The 22519-nt window shown below is 46.2% G+C and overlaps 1 protein-coding gene across 1 annotated transcript; it reads left to right on the top strand.

Moving 5' to 3' along the window:
* The first annotated feature begins 1746 nt into the window (after positions 1–1746).
* LOC114614365 lies at positions 1747–21986 on the top strand. The gene is made up of 6 exons (XM_028760010.1): positions 1747–1762; positions 2238–2688; positions 11224–11290; positions 14924–15012; positions 16363–16533; positions 21517–21986. The coding sequence occupies exons 1-6, from the start codon at positions 1747–1749 to the stop codon at positions 21524–21526; spliced, it is 804 nt and encodes a 267-aa protein (XP_028615843.1). The 3' UTR covers positions 21527–21986.
* Positions 21987–22519: the final 533 nt, after the last annotated feature.

Genomic DNA, 22519 nt, shown 5'->3' with positions numbered 1-22519 from the left:
TGTGTGCCTCTGTAGGAGGATCCCATCTTTGGAAGTGTATAAGTGGAAGAAAGGAATCCCCCCCTTGAACACCTCCCACCCTGCTGCTCTGTTTCCTTTTTTTTTTTTTAAGTATACAAACAAATTGTGACTTTAAAGTTCTAAACAATTGAATGTGGTGGCACACAGCAGTCATCCTAGTACCACAAAGGCTGAGGCAGGAGGATCATGACTTTGAGATGAACACATACTATATAATAAGATGCCATTACAACAAAACAAAATGTTCACAATCCAGCTGAAGATAACTAAATGTTTGCCCTGATTTGATTAAATGTGAATTTGGACATGAATTCATTCAGTCATTTAACAAACACCGAGGACCTACTGTGCACTCTGTGGACACAGTGAGAAAACAGACTAGCTGTCTCAGCTCAGGAGCTTCCGCTCTACTGAAAGTGACTGTAGACAGCTTACATTACACTAAGCATGTTGCCTGTAATAAATCTATTAATTCTCAAGGCCTTCTTAGTATTATTCCACACTACTGAAGCACAAAGGTTAAGTAAGTTGTCCAAAGTCACACTTGTTTCTTGAGATAGGCTCTTATGTATCCCTGGGAGGCCTCAACTCACAGTGTAGCTGGGAACAGACTAACCCACTGATTCTCCTGCCTTCACAAGTGCTGGTCTATACATAGCTGGGGCTCTAACTTGGGGTCTAATGCACACTAAGTGTCTACCAATAGAGCTGTATCCCCAAACCCCCACAAACACACTTTTCTTTGCACTCAGCTGGCCTGAGCTCAGACCTTCACCCACTCCTCACCCAAGTTCTCAAGAGGATTCCTCTACTAGCCCATCCCACCTGTGGATTTGTGAGGAAAGGGCCAGTTAAAGCTGCCAGCATCAGCTGGCACCTTTGGAGGGCTTGCATCCAGAGTCCTACCATCCATCTGTGGCACCTACACACTGTTCATTCACTTGGTGGGTCTGTAGGAGTGTCATGGTTACTGACACTGGGCTGGATCACTGTTTCTCTCCTCACCACCAAAGGCTTAGGACTGACTGCTGTTCATTACACATTTACCACGGGCCAGCACTGTGCTCAGCACTGAGGAGACAGCAGTGGATGGGCTAGAAAATGGCTCTAGCCAGAGGCCTTCCACATTACTCAGTCCTTACAACTGCCATGTGAATAATTTACTGTCACTGCACAGTTCAGGAATCTGAAGCTCAGAGAACAGAGAGGACAGTTCAAGTCGGCAGGCTGGGAAGGAACAGATTTGCTGTGTGGTAAGCCAGGCTCATCACCCCAGGTGCTCTGCTCTGTGCCATATCTCCAATTAGGGACAAAAGAAGAAAAAGGACAAAAGATAAGCCACATTTGGTGGCTCCCTCAGGTAATTTCAGAACTAGAAAGGCTGAGGCAGGCAGATTCCTTGAGTTCAAGATCAGCCTGGGCTACCCAAGACAGACCCTGTCTGAAACCCAAACAACCAAGCTACCAGCCTTCCTGTTTGTGTTATGGATAGTGCCTTGCCTCAGCGTCCCTCAAAATTCCAGGTTACATCTGCCTTTTCCTACTACTGTCCCTGGTCCATCCCTCCTCCAATCCAGTAACACTGCTCACTAAATTTAGTGGGATCAATTTTTGCATCTATTTTGGCCTGGGACAAGACTCTCGGTCCTAGCTTCCTCATCTTTAAATAGATTCATCTTAAGAGTAATGAGGTGGCCCCTGTCTGTAACCCCAGCACAAGACAGGATGATTAGGAATACAGGTAGGTCATCTTTGGCTGCATACTGGGTTCTAGTCTAGCCTGGGCCATATGAGACCCTGTCTCAAAAGCAAAACAAAATATATATTAAATTAATTAACTTAAATATAATTATAAATAAATAAATAAATAATAAACCAATGTGATGTAAAATAAAAATGGAAAACCTCATCTCTCAAAATGGGAGAGAGTAGAGTCTTTCTAATGCTCTAATGGGGGGTTGAGGGGTGGAGCTCAGTGTTTAGCGAAAGCCTGGGAAGACACTCTCTTGTCATTCTCACTCGGCAGCATTTGAAGCCATAACAAGGATGCCTCAAGGTCTGGCGGTCCCAGGACTCTGACTTCTCACTGCCTTCGCCTTTCCGACAGTCCCCGCAAAACACAGAGACACAGCGACAGACAGACAGACAGACAGACAGACAGACACACACACACACACTCCGGGGCTCCCCATGGGCTCTCCTCGCTGCGTCCACAGGACGAGCCGGCTGCAGCAGCCTCTGCCCAAGCAAACTTATGGTCAGCAAGCCGCGGGTCAGCCCAGCTCGAGCGCAGGGTTACAGTGCACACCCCCACCCCGCAGCCTCAGCCGCCCTCCTCTGCAGGCAGGACACGCGTCCAGGCGGCAGGGTACGCATTGCCGTCGGGGCGCTCACTGCCTCGCTTGCCACAAGCGCCACGGCCGGCGACTCCCGACTCTGTCCCACGTACGGCGCCCGGTCCCAGCACCCCAGGCCTCCCGGCCCGCCCAGCCCCGCGCCCATTCGGCCGCTCCGGCCCGGCCCGCGCACCCCGGAAGTGGACGTCGGGGCCCGAGGAGCAGGGCCCGCTCCCCGCCGCCATCCAGGCGCGGCCTCTAGGGTCACCCACCCGGGGCTGCACCGCTCTGCGCCCCCGCGGACCCGCGCAGGACTTACCTGGCCAGCCAGGTAAGCCACCTCCGCTCAGCCCTTCCCCCGCCCCCCTCGGCACTCACCTGGGTCGCAGGTAAGCGTCTCGCGGGAGCGCGGCACGGGCCGCCGCTGGGGACACACTTCCTGGCTCCGCGCACCTGGCCGAGGCTCCGCCCAGCTCCGGCCTAGCCTGGAGAGTGAGGCCCTGAGAGGGACGGTCAGGCAACTGCTCAGGTCCCCTCCCTGCTCTATAGGCCAGTGTCCTGGAGGTGTCCGAGAGCCCATGGAGCGCCTACCAGACCTGAAAGCTCCTACTCAAAGACCATGGCTCCTAGGAAGCCGTCCCTGACCCCAGAGTACAGGGCCTGGCACATACCAGATGCTTAGCAAATATTCTTCACTGTTTGTATAGCTAGGCAATAATCTGTTGTCAATCTGTCTGTCCGTCTACACACTCACTTACATAGGTTTCTCCTTTTACATTAATTTTTATATGTATGGATGTATTGCCTACATGTACATCCGTGCACCAGTTGCATCCCTGGTAGGGTAAGAGACTGGAGGAGGGCATGGGATCCTCTGAAACTGGAGTTACAGAGGTTTGTAAGCTGTTATGTGAGTACCTGAGAATTGAACTTAGAACCTTGGAACTTGGGAGAGCAGCCAGTGCTCTCTGAGCTGAACGAGTCTTCAGCTCTTCTTATTTAGGCCTTCCCATCCAAGTATCAACCACATCCTGCTTTGAGTCGAGATCAGACTAGATCAGCTATGTTCTGAGGGGTGCAGCTGTAGTAGACGTTAACGGTTTTCTGAGACAAAGTCTCACGTATCCCAGGCTGGCCTCTAGCTCACTATGTAGCCAAGGCTGGCCTCGAGCACTTGTTCTTCCTACCTGTGGAGTGCTGGGATTACAAGCATGTACCTCCACACCCAACATAGGCCCTGATATCTTTTTTTTTTTTGCTCTGGGCCAGAGCTAGGGGCTTCCAGTTGGCTTGCCAGTTCACCTTCTCATCAGTTTTTGCAAATATGCAGCTGAAAACAGGAACCTTAGTTTGCAGAGACCTTGAACCCTGAATAGAGTAAAGAATTCAGTGCTGTGTGGCCCTTAGAGACACATGAGGAGACCAAAATCCACTTCCCTAGAAGGCTCCACAGGAGGCATGGTATTGGGCAGCAGGAAGTCAGGGCTTACTCTACCCCAAGCATCTTCTCTCCTTACCAACAGATGAATAGCCGGATGTCAGTGCTGACTGACATGAGCGTTGAGGAGGATCTCTGAGGTCTGTGCTAAACCCCTTATTTGCATAGTATGATTAACCTCCCACTAATCTGTGAGGTATAAATCTCATTCGAGGTAACCCCAAACTGGGACCATACAAATATCACTAACAGGAGATAAAAAAAAAATGTGGTAACTATCTGTGAGTCAGGGATTATCACACACACACACACACACACACACACACACACACACACGTGCACACACACGCGCACACACTGCATTGCTGATGTAGAAACTGATGCAGAAGGAAGACATAGATCAGAGTGTTTGCATGAAGTGTTTGACATGGGAGCAAGACACTTTCTGTCTTGCAGTTTCCTCTCTGTAGACATGGACCTCTCTAGCCAGATGTGGTGGCACATGCCTTTAATCCCAGCACTCTGGAGGCAGGGAGAGGCAGATCTCTGTGAGTTCCAGGCCAGCCTGGTCTACAGAGTGAGTTCTAGGACAGGCCGGGCTGAGTAGAGAGACCCTGTCTCAAAAAAGACATAAATAATTAAACAAACAAACAAATGAAAAAGAAGGTACCTCTGTCCACTGGGGAGGAGGATGAGGAAAGTCACACATGGAAATACCAGATTTGTGAGAGATGCCTGTGGCAAGTGTACACAGTATACTGTTCCCAGCAAAGGCCTGGTGGCAGAACTTCTCACAGTATATCACATTTCCTTCTGGGGCAAGGGGCACACCATAGTCTCCACTGGAACTCAGAAAATGAGTCCCATGGTGTATAGTGACTCTTCTGTATACTCTAAGACTAGCAAGGCCTGTTCTAGGGCACATTCACGAGAAGTTCTTGTCATGCTGTGGCAGGAGGAAATGTATACAAGGGACTGACTGGTAGAAACCATTCAGCCTGGTGGAACACACCTTTAATCCCAGCACTCAGGAGGCAGAGGCAAATGGATCTCTGTGAGTTTGAGGCTAGTCTGGTCTACAGAGTGAGTTCCTAGACTGCCAAGAAAAGAAACTCTTCAGCAAGGTGTACTACCACAGCCTGTCATCCCAGCGCTTGGGAGGTGGAGGCAGGAAGATCAGGATTTCAAAGCCATCCTGGGCTATAGAAGACTGTCTCAAAGACAACCCAACCAAGCAAGCAGACAAAAACCATCGTTCATGGTGGCCTCAAAAAGGAAATACAGGGGCTGGAGAGATGGCTCAGCGGTTAAGAGCACTGATTGCTCTTCCAGAGGTCCTGAGTTCAAATCCCAGCAACCACATGGTGGCTCACAACCATCCATAAAGAGATTGGATGCCCTCTTATGGTGTGTCCGAAGATAGCTACAGTGTACTCGTAATAAAATAAATAAAATAAATCATAAAAAAAAAACTTAAAAAAAAAAAAAAAAAAAAGGGAAATACAAACACCACTAAAGGACATAAAGGAGATACAGAAGTGCAGAAAATTCACTCAGAGCAATCTTTTTAGAGCATAGACAACAAGTAGAGACCAGAAGTATGGCTGTACCGAGCTAGTGTAACATTGAGTACGAAAGGCCAGTCCATGTGTTCATATGAAAGGGGTCCTTCTCATATAGTTCAAAACCAACCTGAATTTCTATGTTTAGGCATAATATTAGGCTGAATCATATCATACAACATTGCTATTGTTTGGGCTCCTTTGATCTAAAAAAGTAGCAAATTCATTTGGTCCAGCCTATATCATAAAACAAACAAACGAAGAAGACTCAATGGGGCAGATGAGATGGCTCATGGTGCTTGCAGCCAAACCTGATGTCCTGAGTTCCAATCACGGAGGGAGAGAACCATGGAAGTTGTCCTTGGACTGCTACACGTGCTTCATGGCATACCCCCTAAATGAATAGATCAATAGGTAAAGTTGTTTTTAACTTTGTGTCTATGTGTGTTTGGTGTATGCATGTGAATATAGGTGCCCACAGAAGCCAGATGCCTTAGAGGCCCCTGAAGCTGGAGTTTACAAGTGATTGTGAGCTACCTGATGTGGGTCCTCTGGAAGAACAGTATGTGCTCTTAATTCAGCTCTCTCTCTAATCCCTACTGTTATTTTGAGACAGGGTCTTGCTTTGTAGCCCTGGCTATCCTCAAACACTCAGAGACCTACCTGCCTCTGCCTCTCAAGTATTGGGTGGATGTCAAGTGGACATCACCACACCCAGGTACATAAATATTTTTTTCAAATGAGAATGATAACTGAGTAGGGGGCACATACCTATAATAATCGCAGTATTCAGGAGGCTGAGGCAGGAAGATCATGGTTTACGGTCAGTCTCAGCTATTTAGTGAGATCCTGTCTCAAAAGAGCAAGGTGTGATCTTATTTCACCCACAGAGTGTTGTTTTAATTATTTTTCCTGTTGTGATTTAAACACAAAGCAGGGGACTGAGAAAAGCAACTTGAGGGAGAAAGGAACGTAAAGTCCCAGGGTTTGACCTATCGTAGTGAAGCTATAGAGGCAGCTTGAGACAGGTGGTCAGATCGTATCCACCAGAATCAGAGAGCAATGAATGCATGTTCAGGGTCCCAGGCAGGGAATGGGGCCGCCCGCAGTGGACGACAGGTCTTCCCATCTCAGTTAACCTTACCTCTAGCCGATCTCTCGCAGTCTCCTAGGCAATTCTAGATCCCCTCAAACTGACAGTGGAGATCAACTATCACAAGTGTTATATGGAGTGTTTTTAAAATAAACTCAAGGTAACTGAGGCTCGAGCAGACATTTGTTCATTATTCATCGTGTCTTTTACAATCACTGAACAACCCAGTGTTCAATGAGAGACGACTGAATAAACGATACATGTGAGTATTGTTCAGTCATAAAAGGAAGACATGAAGCCGGGCGGCGGTGGCGCACGCCTTTAATCCCAGCACTTGGGAGGCAGAGGCAGGCAGATTTCTGAGTTTGAGGCCAGCCTGGTCTACAGAGTGAGTTCCAGGACAGCCAGAGCTACACAGAGAAACCCTGTCTCAGAAAACCAAAAAACAAAAAACAAAAAAAACACACACACACACAAAAAAAAAAAAAAAGAAAAAGAAAAAGGAAGATGTGGGCTGGAGAGATGGCTCAGCAGTTAAGAGCACTGATGGCTCTTCCAGAGGTCCTGAGTTCAATTCCCAGCAACCACATGGTGGCTCACAACCATCTGTAACGGAATCTGACGCCCTCTTCTGGTGTGTCTGAAGACAGCTATAGTGTACTCATACATAAAATAAATAAATCAATCAATCTTTAAAAAAAAAAAAAAAGGAAGACATTTCTGATTTTACACCGTGTTACACCATAGGTAAACCTTGAAGACATTTATGTTAAGTGAAATAAGGCATATAAGAAAGGACAAACACGCCAGGCAGTGGTGGCGCACGACTTTAGTCCCAGCACTTGGGAGGCAGAGGCAGGCGGATCTCTGAGTTTGAGAGTTTGAGGTTAGCCTGGTCTACAGAGTGAGTTCCAGGACAGCCAGGGCTACACAGAGAAACCCTGTCTTGAAAACAAAACAAAACAAAACAAAACAAACAAACAAAAAAGAAAGGACAAACACTATATGTTTCCACAAATATAAAATATTGCTGTCTGGGTTTATAACTCAGTGATAGAGTGTCTGTCCTCAGTACATCAGTCCCCAAGTTCAATCCCCAGTACTGCCTAAAATAATATGAATATGTGAAATATTAAGAATAGTCAAATTCACAGAGGCAGGAAGAGTGGATTCAGTTCCAGATTGGAGGCCATGGGCAGCTATTGCTTCCTAGGTACATAGTTCTTGTTTGAGTGATAAAAACATTTTTGAAATAGAGGTTGTATAATACTATAAATGGAGTTATTGCTCTTAAAGTGATGCTTCAAAGTGCTTTAAGGGGCCTGGGGTGATGGTTCAGGGTGACAGCACTTGCTGCACAAGACTGAGTACCTGAGTTCAAATCTTACCCTCTGACCTCTGCATGCACATAAGCCTAGGTTGCACATAAATCTCATCATGTGCAACACACACACACACAAACACACACACCACACACACATCCACACCACACACGAGTACCACACACACCACATACATGCATATCACACACACCACACACACACAAACACATACACCAAACACACATACCACACACATACACACACACACACACACACACGACAAAATAACTAAAAGCTAGTTTAAGCCAAGTGTGCAGAAAGCTGGCAACAGGGACTTCAAGTTAAAGGGCAGCTTTAGTTACATGGTGAGCTTGAATCCAACCTGAGCTATGCAATGGGACCCTGTGTCAAAAACTATAAAAAATGAGAATAAACAAACAAACAAACAAGGAAAGAATTTGCACATTTTTTCTTTTGTTTCTTGAGACAGGGTTTCTCTGTGTAGCCCTGTCTGTCCTGGAACTTGCTTTGTAGACCAGTCCTGAGAGGTGTGATTAAAGGTGTGCACCCCCGGCCCCCCAATGCCCAGCCAAGAATATGCTCAATTTTTTGTTTTGTTTTGGTTTTTTTAATTTTTTTTTTTTGAGATAGGGTTTCTCTGTGTAGCCCTGGCTGTCCTGGAACTCACTCTGTAGACCAGGCTAGCCTCGAACTCAGAAATTCGCCTGCCTCTGCCTCCCAAGTACTGGGATTAAAGGTGTGCACCACCACTACCCGGCTCTGAATACGCTCAATTTTTACTTCTCCTTAAAGCAGACAAAACAAAAGATGACATTCTGAAAGCACAACAGCATAGCTCACTGGCCTAGAGTCCAACAAGACAAGGAACAGGACAGGCTCCTGGGGTGAAGGATCCAGACTAACAATCTTTCTTCCTGAGTATTTTTTTTTTTATTTTACTTAGAAAACAAATATTTTTAAATTTTTTTTTGTTTTTTTTTTTTTTTTTTTTTTTGAGACAGAATCTTGTGTTACCCAGGCTGGTCTCAAACTCTCTAATTGGCTGAAGATGACGTTGAACCTCTGCTCTGAACCCCTCCCCAAGTACCTGATTAAAGACCTGCCTGACTTATGCTATGCTGGGATAGAACCTAGGACTTCATGCATGTAGGCGAGCACTCTACCAACAGAGCTACATTCCTAACAGAAAACATTTTTCTATTTTAGTTAAAAGGTCCCCCCCCCCATTAGCGCTAAAACCTGGGACTTTGCACATGCTTGGTAAGTATTCTACACTCCAGCACTGAAATCAGTTTTTGTTTTCTTCAAACCTAGAGCATGCTGGGGACATCCTCTACCCACCCGGTCACTTCTGTCCCCGTCACAGCCTGGAGTCCTGGCTTTGTAAGCAGTACCTCCTGACCTTATGCCAGATAGCTTTGGCCTCAGGCTTCTGCTTTTACCATCGTTTCTCTGCTATGTTTGATTATACTTTTCCAGTCACCTTCTCTGGTCTCTGCTTCAGACTTCTGGCTTTATGGTCTTTTGATAGAAGAGATATGTATCAAAGATCATCTCGATCTTTGACTCGTGCAACTGGATGGACAGAGAGCTTAGGGTATAACGATGCTAACTTAGGTTGGATATGTTGGGTTTCAGGGTCTCAAAGCAGTCAAACACATTACAACTGCACAGACAGATGGCTGTTTTGAAGCTGACGCACAGCTATTTTGGGGCTCGGGGGACTGTAGATGGGTGCCATAATCAGGCTCTGCAAGGCTGCGTCCTTCCCTTGAGGGCTGCCTGCCTCTGCTGTATTCTCCCGTAGGAGCACTAGGGGGCAGCACACAACAGTCGAAATGCCCAAAGTTGGCTCGCTGGCTCTGAGTTGGAATTCTAGGTGTGCGCCAATCCACATGCTGTGTGAATATAGACTTTGAACTTCAGTACTTCTCACAGAAGATGGGCTCAGCTTCGGCTAAGATAGCACATTTTTTACAGGGTGAACTCAGAAGCCAGAGTCTTTGGACTGTGCCCAGATCTATTACTTACTGGATTTGTGAATTTGGTTAAGCCACAGAATTTCTCTGTGCCTCTGAAATATCTGTAAAGTAGTGGGTGGTGGCACACTAGCCTTTCCCTGCTTAAGGCTTCATTTTCTACAGTTTCTGTTACCTGTGGCCAATTATGGTATTACAGAGAAATTTCAGAAATAAAGACCAGTATGGTGTCTTACACCTGTAATCCCAAAATATTCAAGAAGCATAAGCAGGCAGATTGCTGCCAGTTTGAACCCAGTCTGATCATACCAGATCAGGCAGGGTTAAATAATGAGAAATGTTCCCCAAAACAAAACACACACACTCACACACGCACACAATCAAAACAAACAAGACCAAAATAAATAATAGAAATAAGCATTCCATGGGTTGTATGTTGGGGCTGGAGAGATGGTTCAGTGGTTCAGAGCACTGGTTGCTCTTGCAGAGGATTGGGGTTCAGTTCTCAGCACCCACATGGCAGCTCATGGGAACTTGGTACCTTATTTTGACCTCCACAGGCACAATGCATAAATGTGGAACAAATACAGGTGGGCAAAACATGCATACACATAAAATTAAATAAATAGTTTTAAGGGCTGTAGAGATGGCTTAGTAGTCAGGGCACTGGCTGCTGTTTCAGAAGACCCATGTTCAATTCCCAGGGCCTACATGACTGTTCACAACTGTCTGTAACTCCAAAGCCCTCTTCTGGCCTCTTTTGGGCATATGGCATACAGATGTACATGTATATAAGCAAAACACCAAACACCTAAATAAAATCTAAAAAATAAAAATATATTTTTTTAAAGATTTTTTTTTTTTTGGTTTTTCAAGACAGGGTTTCTCTGTGTAGCCCTGGCTGTCCTGGAACTCACTCTGTAGACCAGGCTGGCCTCGAACTCAGAAATCTGCCTGCCTCTGCCTCCCAAGTGCTGGGATTAAAGGCGTGCGCCACCACCGCCTGGCTTAAAGATTTTTTTAAAAATTAAATTATATGTGTGCATGTGTGTGTGTGCACGTGTGTGTGTGTGTGTATGTGTCTGTGTGTGTGTGTGTGCATGTGTGAGTGTGGGTGTTTATGGAGTCCAAAAGAGAGGTTGGATACACTGGCACCTGACTTACAGGTGGTTTTGAGTCACTAACCAGCATGGATGCTGGGAACTGAACTCAGCTTCTCTGCAAGAGCACTGCTCCGCCTGACCCACCAAGCCATCTCTCCAGTCAATCTGTAAGTTTAAGTTAGGTGCTGTTTTGAGTAGCATGCTAAAATGTGTGCCGCCCTCTGCTTTGTCCTGGCCCTTTGACACCAAGTGTATGCTACCCTCTCTTTAGTCACTGGGCAACCTCTCAGATCAACTGTCCCCACACTGCAGAGCTTGTGCTGAAATAGTTCTTTTACTTACTTGCAGCCCCAAGGTACAAGCACAGCAATGCTGTCCATCCAGCCAAGCCAAGCGGGAGCTGTCAAGTACAAAGGTGTGTAGAATAAATGATCTATTCTAGATAGCCTATAACAGACTCACAATCTAGGTGTTTTATTTACAAGCTGTGAACCTAGATTGGGCAGGTTTTGGAGCTGACTTACATCTCAGCCACATGTACCTTGTTACTTGCTGTTTCTCCTGGTCCTGTGCTCATGGTCCATCTTCTCTCATGGTGGCCTCCTCCTCTCTTCTTTCTCTCATCTCTAATTGTGATCCCTCAGCCAGGTAACTGAAAACCTGCCTACCTTTATCTATTGCCTAATCACAGGCTTTAGCCTTTTATTGACCAATTAACTTGGTGAGCAAAGTTACATAGCATCACTTGGTGTAGTGAGGATCTCCTCATTGAGGTCATCCAGGTCTTAGGGGCTAGCTGGTATTTAGCATTTAGATAGATGGCGGCAGCAGACCAACCCTAATAAAGCTGTGAGTTCTAAAGAAGAAACATAAAGCTGGGGACGGCAGTATACATCTGTAATCCCAGCACTCAGGAGGCTGAGGCAGGTGGATGGATCACTGTGACTTTGAGGTCATCCTGGTCTACAGAGTGAGTTCCAGGTCAGCCAGGGCTTCAGAAGGAGACCTGTCCCATCACCTTTCCTCCACATAAAGATGTGAGCACACAGCTTCCTGCTCCAGATGCATGCTTGCCCACCACTGTGGACTAGCCCACAACACCTTACTTTACAATAGACTCTCTCTTCCGTAAGTGGCTTTTGGTCAAGGTCATTATCTTAGTCAGGGTTTTTATTCCTGTACAAAGCATCATGACCAAGAAGCAAGTTGGGGAGGAAAGGGTTTATTCAGCTTACATTTCCACACAGCTGTTCATCACCAAAGGAAGTCAGGACTGGAACTCAAGCAGGTCAGGAAGCAGATGCCATGGAGGGATGTTACTTACTGGCTTGCTTCCCCTGCCTTGCTCAGCTTGCTTTCTTATAGAACCCAAGACTACCAGCCTAGGGATGGCACCACCCACAATGGGCCCTCTCACCCTTGATCACTAATTGAGAAAATGCCTTACAGCTGGATCTCATGGAGACATTTCCTCAACTGAAGCTCCTTTCTCTGTGATAACTCCAGCTTGTGTCAAGTTGACACACAAAACCAGCCGGTACAGTCATTTACCACAGAATGGAGAAGTAGCTAATATAACCCCCCTTTGTAGATATAAGATTTCACATATCCCAGGCTGACCTTTAAGTCACTGTGTAGCTGAGAATGACCTTGAACTTCTGAGCCTCTTGCTTTCATCTCCAGAGTGCTGGGATTACAAGAGTGGACATGGACTCCTGGTTTATGGATGCTGGGAATCGAACTCTGTTGACTTACTTTTTTTTTTTTCAAAACCTACTTTAAAAAATTATTTATTTTATATATGTGTACACTATTACTATATATGAGTATACTGTTGTCTTCAGACATAACAGAAGAGGGAATCAGATCCCATTGCAGATGGTTGTGAGCCACCATGTGGTTGCTGAGAATTGAACTCAAGATCTCTGGAAGAGCAGTCAGTGCTCTTAGTTGCTGAGCCATCTCTCCAGCCCCTCAAAACCTAGTTTTAATAAGTGTCCTTAAATGCTTTAACCTCCCTTCTATCCCACCACCCACCTGAGGTAGTGGAAAAGAAAGTTTATCAGGATTCGGGGAAAGTGGACCTGTTTAGAAATTGTTCTTTGGGACAAATCTAATCTGCCTTGTCAGGATCTATACCAGCAGTCCAGTTCAGTAATATCAGGACAGCAAACACATATCAGCAGCGGTGTCACAAACCAGCAGAAACAGCAAGGCCTCTGTTGAGTCTGCACGAGTCAGCAGGAGCGATCAGGACCCAGCAGGAATGCCAGAAGTTCTCTGCTGGGCCTCTTTCAACAAAGCGAGTATGAAGACTGGAGACCAGGATGCATTGCAAAGCTATCTATGCAAGCCTGCCATCACTGTCCATTGAGTCCTATTTATACTCCCTGCAAACATCACGTGTTCTCCATGGTCTTCCCTCAGTAAAACGCCATGTGAGTCTGTATTAGCTGACATCACACTCCCAATCACCCAGAGACTATTTGAGCAGTAAGAAGCTGTCAGAACACCAACAGAAGTTTTTTGGTGTGTGTGTGTGTTTTTTGTTTTTCTGTGAAGTCATTACCAACGATGACCATTAAAGAACAGCAAGGTATACCAATACCATCCAGTGTTGTCTGCTGTCTGTTGGGTCCTTCTTAACATCAATGGGTCCTTTCTTGTGCTTGCTTGAGCAAACATCCTTTCACTTGTGTCCACTTCAGGAAAACACTCCTTCCAGTGTCTGCTTTAGGAAAGCATCCTTTCACTTGTGTCTGCTTCAGTGAAACATTCTTCGATATAACTGACTTTCCACAAAAATCAGAGTTTCCACTTCAGAACTCAGACCCTGAGTAATTGGGGCAGACCCTGGTCCCATTCATCCTGCCTTTGCTACCAGTGTCTTTCTGTTTAGAGGGCTCTTCTCTCCTAACGTACCCACTGCATGTTTTTTTTTGTGGGGCCAACTAAAGTCCATCTTCAAAAATGGGCTTATCGTGCTGTCCTGGCCAATGAAGGTATATTCAGATGTTTTCTGGACAAGATTATGGACGAGAGAAACCCTGAGTGGATTGTAAACTAGCTACAGGCTCTACATACGGCTACAAGTGTCTGCAGATGAGCCCATCAAGAACCAAGAAAAATCTGATAAAATCTGATAAAAATCTGAGCTTCGACTGCATGAACTCCTCACCCCAGCTCTTCCTTGACACTGTGCTCCCTATGAACTTCTCATTTAGGTGAACGGGTATGCTCTTCTATTTTTCCTTAATCCTTATTTTTTCAAAACCATATTTATTTGTAGTGATAAATATTATTTGGGGGTTTCTACCCCATCTTAGATCATTCAGTTCCCAAATAAAAGACACAGAACCTTTATTTATTTTTGTTAGCTTTTGGTTTTGGTTTTTCGAGACAGGATTTCTCTGTGTAGCCCTGGCTGTCCTGGAACTCACTCTGTAGACCAGGCTGGCCTCGAACTCAGAAATCCGCCTGCCTCTGCCTCCCAAGTGCTGGGATTAAAGGCGTGCGCCACCACCGCCTGGCGAACCTTTATATTTTTAAAAGCCTTAAAGCACTGGAGCTGGGCAGATGTCAACCATCTATGTTATTTTGTCTAATTCCCTGTCAATAACCCCGAGATGTCACTTGCCATGTCCTGCCTGGGCAGCCCCTACTCCAACTGGCCAGCCCTCATGGCCAGCGCTCATGATCTACCTACTTCAAGGTGCCTTCTTTCTTCTCCTTCTCTCTCCCCCTGATCTTTCCTTAGACCCCAAGCCCGAGATCCAAAGCTCTGCTTCCTCTCATCTGCTCAGCTACAGGCTGTCAGCATCTTTATTCAACCAATAATTTTAAGTTAAGGAGCAAGGTTTGCACAACAAAAGCTGATATATGCGAGAACTCACTCTGAAGCAACTAGACCTTGGGATACAGAATTTAGCATTATAATACATAGCAACAGAACAAACCTCAACATTTATTTAAGTTGTATGTATGTGAGTTAACTGTCTCACATTGCTTCAGACAAGGTGAAGTCAATCTCTCCCATGTTTCTCCACAGAAAAAGTCTCATCTTCTGAGCATGATGGCCAAAGACTGCCTCTGCTTGTGGTGCCATGGAGACTACAGGAGCCTGGAACAACTGACTAGGTAATAGACTTTGGAGTAGTTTCTGTTATTTTAATTGATACAAAAGCCATTTAAGTTACAATTTATCTTTCTCGGGTCTCTGAGGGGTTTGATAGACTAGTGAAAGAAGTATAAAGCTTATGGGCTGGAGAGATGGCTTAGCAGTTTAGAACACTGACTGCTTTTCCAGAGGTCCTGAATTCAATTCCCAGCAACCACATGGTGGCTCACAACCATCTGTAATGGGATCTGATGCCCTCTTCTGGTGTGTCTGAAGACAGCTACAGTGTACTCACATACATTAAATAAATAAATAAATAAATAAATAAATAAATAAAAAATTTTTAAAAAGTAAGGTCTGGCTGGGCAGAGGTGGGACACACCTTTAATCCCAGCACTTGGAGGGGCGGAGGCAGGCAGATTTCTTAGTTTGAGGCCAGCCTGGTCTACAGAGTGAGTTCCAGGACAGCCAGGGCTACACAGAGAAACGCTGTCTCAAAACAAAAACAAAAACAAAAACAAAAACCAAACCAAACCAAAACAAAACAAAACGAACAAACAAAAAAGTAAGGTCTGATGCTATAAAAGCATCTAGGAAAGTGTTTGAGGGTCTAGGAAGTCGTTTTGAGGTTGGGAAATGCAACTTATGAAGGTTGGAGGATGGGAAACATTGAGTGGTGATAGGAAAATGATGGAAGGTACATGGGTGTAACTAACTTTTTTAAAGCCTATTTTTTTTGTTTTTTTTTTTTTGTTTGTTTTTTGTTTGTTTTTTTCGAGACAGGGTTTCTCTGTGTAGCCCTGGCTGTCCTGGAACTCACTCTGTAGACCAGGCTAGCCTCAAACTCTCGAACTCAGAAATCCGCCTGCCTCTGCCTCCCAAGTGCTGGGATTAAAGGCGTGCGCCATCACTGCCCGGCCTTAAAGCCTATTTTTAATGCTGGTTCTTAAATGCTCTAACCGCCCTTGTAGCTCATCACCCACCAGAGGTAGTGGAAAAGAAAGGATACAGGAGAAGTGGACCTGTTTAGAAAGGTTCTTTGGAGCAACTCCCATTTGTGTTGTCTGGAAATCAGCAGTTCATTCACAGGTTAACAGGCAGCGGCAGTTCGATCTACTCAAAAGCATTTCATGGTGTATACCAGCAGTCCAGTTCGGTAGAGTTCAGATAGCAAACAGGAATCAGCAGGAGGGACCAGGGCCAACAGGAATGTCAGGAGAAGTTCTCAGCTGTGCTTCTCTGAAGATCAGCAAAGATGTGGCACCAACAAGCACTGCACAGCTAGCTCTGTAACCAAGCCTAGCTCAGCCTCCACCATTGTCTGTCAACTCTTTTTTATACTCCCTCCAAACATCACATGTCCTCCACAGGGCTTGTCTCAGCATGTGTCTTGCTTCAACACGTGAGTTTGTCTTAGCTGACACCATCCTGCCAATCAGCCTGAGCCCAAGGAAGCGGCAAGAAACTGCAGCACACCACCAGAAGGCTTTTGGTACTTTTCTCTCTGTGGAGTCCCGACAAATGGATCTCAACTACGCAGTGTAAGGCGGACCAATACATGCATGCTGTTGGGAAAGGATCCTTCATCACCTGTCCCTCCACATGTGCTTGCTTCAGCAGAACATCCTTTCACCTGTGTCTGCTCCAGCGAACAGTTTCCTTCATGTGTTTGCCCCATCAAAACATCATCTAACAGAACTGACTTTTTAAAGAACCCTTACGTTTCAACTTCACTCGGGAGAAAGGAAAATGCTTTAATTTCTTCTCCTTGCTCTGCTACTGTTGCATCGAGACTTCGAAGTTCAGAGCTTTAACATTAAACAGTGGTAATACTAACATATCTGAAATCTATTTCTTTTTGTAAACTTAAAAAGATTTGTATAAGCTTCAGGAAAGCCACTTGGTTCCCCCTCTCACAGGTGAAAGGGACTCTAAATAAGTACTGTCAATCAACAGCCTGTTCCCCCCCTCACCTGCCTTTTCCTGAGGGTGGGATCTAGTTCCCTTTCTTTGGTCTTGAGACCCACCCCCTCCAACTACCCTGGGACTAAAACTTTCAAATGTACACCCAACAAAACGTTTTTCTCCCTAAACTCCTTAACTTTATCTTCTGCCCCTAAAACACACACACACACACACACACACACACACACACACACACAATCTGTTCCAGCATCCTGCCAGGTCCAGACAGTTCCTAGAATCTGCATCCAGGATAGGGCCAAAGCAGTCACTCAGGTATTCTGGCCTCGCCTCACAGACTGCTTCAAATGGGCCTGCACACTTTTACCTCCAGATGGTCCCACAACCTGGACAGTAGTGAAACAACTAGCTCTCCCAGGACTTGACTAGCATCCAGATTTTTTTTTAGGATCTCCAAAATAATGACACACCAATGTCAGCAGGAAGTCGTCATAGATAATTACATCACCCCCTTTATTCATTTATTATCAACAAAAGGCTGGGATGTTGGGTTTCAGACCCTGGACAAATGGTTGAGGTGGCCAAAGTGGACCTGGCCTCCAGGTTATCCCAGTATCCCTCAGTTCATACCTGGCAAACTCCACTCTCTATCCTGAACTTTCCAGCCCAGGGGCTGGGTTTCCCCTTCCCCAGAGTCCCCCCAGAGGCTCTCCCCAGACATTTTGGTTCCCCCTTCTCTCTTTTCTCTCCTTCTCTCTTTCTCTTCCCCTTCCCCACTGTTTTCCTCCCCATGGTGACTTCCTTCTCTGACCTCCTTTCTTGGGACCAGAGAACTCATCCAAGAGTGATTTCCTAATAAAACAGCCTTTTTTTTTTTACTCTAATTTGGCTTGAATTGGCTCATTTCACCAGCAGAGAAATAACTTATCAGCATTTACATAAGTGTATGCCTGTCTTTGCCTTCTGTCACATTTGAAGCAGGCTCTGTTTGTTGTTTGATGCTTACCCACCAGGTTAGCTGTCCTGTAAGCCTCCTCTGGGGACTCTCCTGTCTCTGCTTTCCCTCTCACACAGAAGTGAGGGAGAGTTACAGGGAGAGACATACATAGACAAGGAAAGCCATAGTGAGCTCCCTAAGACAGTACTTCCTATTCCCAGAAGACATTACAAAAAAGCACAGGTGTATGTGCGAGGTATCTAAACAAATCCAGGAGGGGAAAGGGAAGGACCCAGCCCAGAGTCTATTTAGCAGACTCCAGTGAAGGGCTTCTCCCATGCTTGGGGGAGCTATTTACACTAAGATTGTTCTTTTGCTTTCTCCTAGACTGGGCCTTCCTTTTTTCCCCCCAGTAGTCCTGTGCGAATCCCATTTGGAGGGCTCTGTAGTCCTCTAGATGACCGCCAGCACCCGGTTACAGGAGCACTGGGCTTACAGACCACTCTTACACACTCAGCTTTACATGTGTCCTGGAGGTTCAAATGCATGCTTCGTACTTACATGATGAATGTTTTATTCACTGAACTGTCTCCTGGCCTTAGTCCTGCTTGCTTGCTTGCTTTCTTTCTTTCTTTCTTTCTTTCTTTCTTTCTTTCTTTCTTTCTTTCTTTCTTTTTTTTTTCTTTTTCCTGAGACAGAGTTTCTCTGTATAGTCCTGGCTGTTCAGTCCTGCTTTCTTAATAATCTTGTAGCCAAACGTGGCGACACACACCCTTAGTCCTAGCACTTGGGAGGCAGAGACAGTCAGATTGCTGAGAATCTGAGGTCAGCCTGGTTTACAAAGTAAATTCTAGGCAACCAGAGCCTGCATAATTAAAAATAACAAAACACAAAGCCGGGTAGTGGTGACACACACCTTTAATCCTAGCACTTGGGAGGCAGAGGCAAGTGGATTTCTGAGTTCGAGGCCAGCCTGGTCTACAGAGTGAGTTCCAGGACAGCCAGGGCTACACAGAGAAACCCTGTCTCGAAAAAAACAAAACAAACAAACAAATAAAATAACAAAACAACAAAAACACAAAGCAAAAGAAAGAAGGAAAGAAAGAAAGAAAGAGAGAGAGAAAGAAAGAAAGAAAGAAAGAAAGACAGACAAAGAGAGAAAGACAAAGAAAGACATTTTCCTCTGAGTTATTTTGCCTGATCAATCCCATGGGTGTTCCAAGGGGCTCCTAGACACAGCCTTTCACCCCAGCCAACAGAAACCCTTAGGTACAATTCCCAGCCTTGTTTTGTTCTTTCCCGGGGTTTTCTGTCACCTACTACTACCATGGGAAGCTTGCAGCCACATAAGCAAGGAGCTGAACAGAGGGACGTGAGTGGAGTGTGGTCTCCCCTGTCACGATAGAGTCTGAATCAGCATCATATGTCAAGAAGAGCTGGCTAAGCTGGTCTCAGAGGAGGCAGCAAATGTCAGACCCAAAAGCAGATGGCAGGGGTAGAGCTGTGGGCTGGCACCATCACCAACTGCCTGTCGAAGCATTTCAGGCAGATGGCAGGGCCTCAAATGCAGAAGCCGATCCAATGTCGCAGGCCAAAGGATCACACAGTTGTGTCTTATTGATTCTGGGTCTTCACAGAGTACATGAAAGGAAGTATAAGAATAATTAGGGGACACACAGAGGAATTGTGGGTATGGATCCCAGCAGCCATGATGGGTGGGAGGACAGAGTGAAGTTTGAGAGCCCTGGGCAACAGAAGGGTTTACAAAGCCTGACACCATTTGTCTTGCTGGGCAGCCTGGAGCTAAGGGAACGGACTTTTCTAGGCTCTCAATTTGTCTATAAGTCACATGAAGTATCAGGTTCAAAGTCACCTCAAGGAGGTTCCTCATGAGTGTGCTCACAAGACAGCAATCAGTGCTCTCTATACAAGCCACTTTGGCCTAGCTCTGGTTTTTCTCCCAGCCCAATAGTCAGCAGTGCTTGACAGCTTAGGGCCACAGCTCTTATGTAGACTGATTTGTGTGAGGAGGAAGAGGAGGAAGAGGAGGAGGAGGAGGAGGAAGAGGAGGAGGAAGTGGAGGTGGTGGTGATAAGAGGTGGTCTCTGTGTGTGTGTGGATGTATGTTTCTGCTCTGTGAACTTTGCCTGGGGAGATGAACAAATGTCTACTTATTCAAAGGGCCCCAGAGGGACAGTTCCATCCTAGTTGAGCCTGGTAAACCAATGAATTTAATTAGGGGTGCTTATAGGAGCAGCCATTGTAAAGAATTATTTACAGGAATAGGGAGACTTACAGACAACTACACCACTGAAGAAAATGTCTATCTTCAGAGGGAGGCAGGGCCTCACAAAGCCCTCCCCCCTCCTCCTTGTGAAGGAGAGATTCAGTCTTGGACCAGTCTCTGGCAGGTACTCACAGCTGCTGGGTGTTCAAGATGGCCGCATCATGCTTTGTGAACACTTTTCTACACGTTTTGCTTTGTGTTTTTTGGTTTTGGAGACATGGGCTCACTTGGTGGCCCAGGCTGGCATTGATCTCACTAGGTAGCCCAGGCTGGCCCTGAACCCACAATGTAGTACAGTCTGACCGCAACCTTGGCGTGGCTGCAGATGTGTGCCACCATGCCCCAGCCCCTCCCACATGCTCTGGGCTGCTGTCTGAATCCTGCCTGACCTCCCTGTGAGGCTGTCTTAGGTGTTTGTCTTCCAGGTTCTCTTTATCTCTGTACACTTTCTCCCAAGACTGTTCATTCTGTCCTATGGTCCCAATACCAACTATATGGTGACATCACACTGAACCTAGACCTCCATCCCAGACAAATCCTTTTTTAAAAATTATATTTATTTGTTTATTTTGGGAGCGTTTGTTGGGTGTACTGCAGTGGCACATGTAATGTCAGAGGATCCCCTTCAGGGGTCTGCTCTCTTCTCCCACTCTGTGGGTTCCAGAGATTGAACTCAGGGAGTCAGGTTGGGTAGAGCCATGGCCTTTGTCCACTGAGCCATCTCACTGGCCCCACCCACTATACTCCTGCCTAGGGCATCCAGAGTCTTCACACAGGCTTCTTTCTCCATCCCATATGCAGAACTTAGCAGGAAATGTACTTTCCTTCTTCTCTCTGTCTCCCCCAACCCCTTTTTTGAGACAGACTCAGGGTGGGCTGGAAATCCTCACATCAAACAGGCTTCCCGCTCCTTCTGCCTCATCTTCCGAACCACCTGGATTATAGACATGAGCTACCAGGGCTGCTCTCTTTGTCTTCTTGGTTTCTTCTTTTTAAAAACTATTTATTACCCAGGCACTGGTGGCACCCTGTGATCCTAGCACAGAGGCAGGCAGTTCAAGGCCATCCTGGACTACAGAGTGAGTTCCAGGACAGCTAAGGCTACACAAAGAAACGCTGTCCTGAAAAACAAATATATATACATATATATGTGTGTGTGTGTATGTGTGTGTGTGTGTAATTGTGTCTGTAATTGTGTGTTGGGGGAGCACATGGCACTCATGTAGAGGCAAGGACAACTTTGTGGAGTCAGTTCTCTTTCTCCATTTGTTTCTTGTATGTGCAGGGCATCTCAAACCCAGGTTGTGGGGCTTGTGTGCAACATGTTACTGGAGTCCAGTCTTGGGTCCACACTGCCTTGTTTCTTTTGTCTTTCAGGTTAGACTGATCCATAGTGAGCCCGGTTTTGGAAGTCAGATACTCATTTTCCAGAGTCTGGTGACCTGAATTCACGTTGTAAACCAAGCTCCCTTTGCAGTCGAAATCTTCCTGCCTACATCTCCTCAGCCTGTGATGGGCGAGACCCTGCAGAGCCTCCTCCATCTTGGATTCCTGCTGAGACCATTTCAGTGTTAACCAGAATTTGGTCTCCTTGATGGAGAACCCCATGGAAAATTCCCCTACTCTATCCGAGGAACAGGGTAACCCATCTCAGCTTCTGTTAACACTGCTTGCTTCGAACTGCTTACTTCTAAGAAGCCTCCCTGCAGCTGTCAAGCAAAAAACCAGGATGTGGTTTCTGCCTTTAAAAACCCCTGTATTCTGGGCACCCTGGGCCACACCTAAGTTCTCCAAACACTTGCATATAGTCCCAGCCTTTTGGAGTAAAGATTTTCAATGGACTCTAATCTGTGTCTGAGTGATTGGGGAGGGGGCACGAGACGGGGCTCTCTGTAACAAGAGCTGGGATTACAGTGTGTCCCCACCCCCAGCCCCTCTCTGTGCTGCTTTCTGCATGTCACCCCTGGCCATTCCGTGTGATATTTACATCTTCAGCACAGCTGCCTCAGCTCCTCCAAGGGACAGGGTCACGAAAGGAACAACGTGCGTGTAGAGGTCAGAGGTCAATTCCACGGAATTGGTTCTTTCTTTCTACCTTCGCACGGGTTCCGGAGATTGAACTCAGACTGTAAGGGTCTCATAGCGAGCGCTTTTACCTGTAGAACCATCTCAAAAGCCACAACATAAATCCTCGACCTTGATCTCTCTACCAAAGCTGCTTCTCCCCCTGTTCTCCTCTCTGCCAGGAACATCATAATCCCTCTGCTGTTTTGCAGGCACTCCCAACCCCCACTAATCCATTCTCAAGTCTTCTCCTTTCCAAATTGAACCCCTAACGCATCCCCTTCTGCCCCAAGCCATTTAGGCCTGGCACTGTCCT

The sequence above is a fragment of the Grammomys surdaster genome, unplaced genomic scaffold, assembly GCF_004785775.1.
Source record: "Grammomys surdaster isolate TR1022 unplaced genomic scaffold, NIH_TR_1.0 126313, whole genome shotgun sequence".
NCBI classification, from domain to species: Eukaryota; Metazoa; Chordata; class Mammalia; order Rodentia; family Muridae; genus Grammomys; species Grammomys surdaster.
This window is presented reverse-complemented; position numbering and strand designations above follow the sequence as displayed.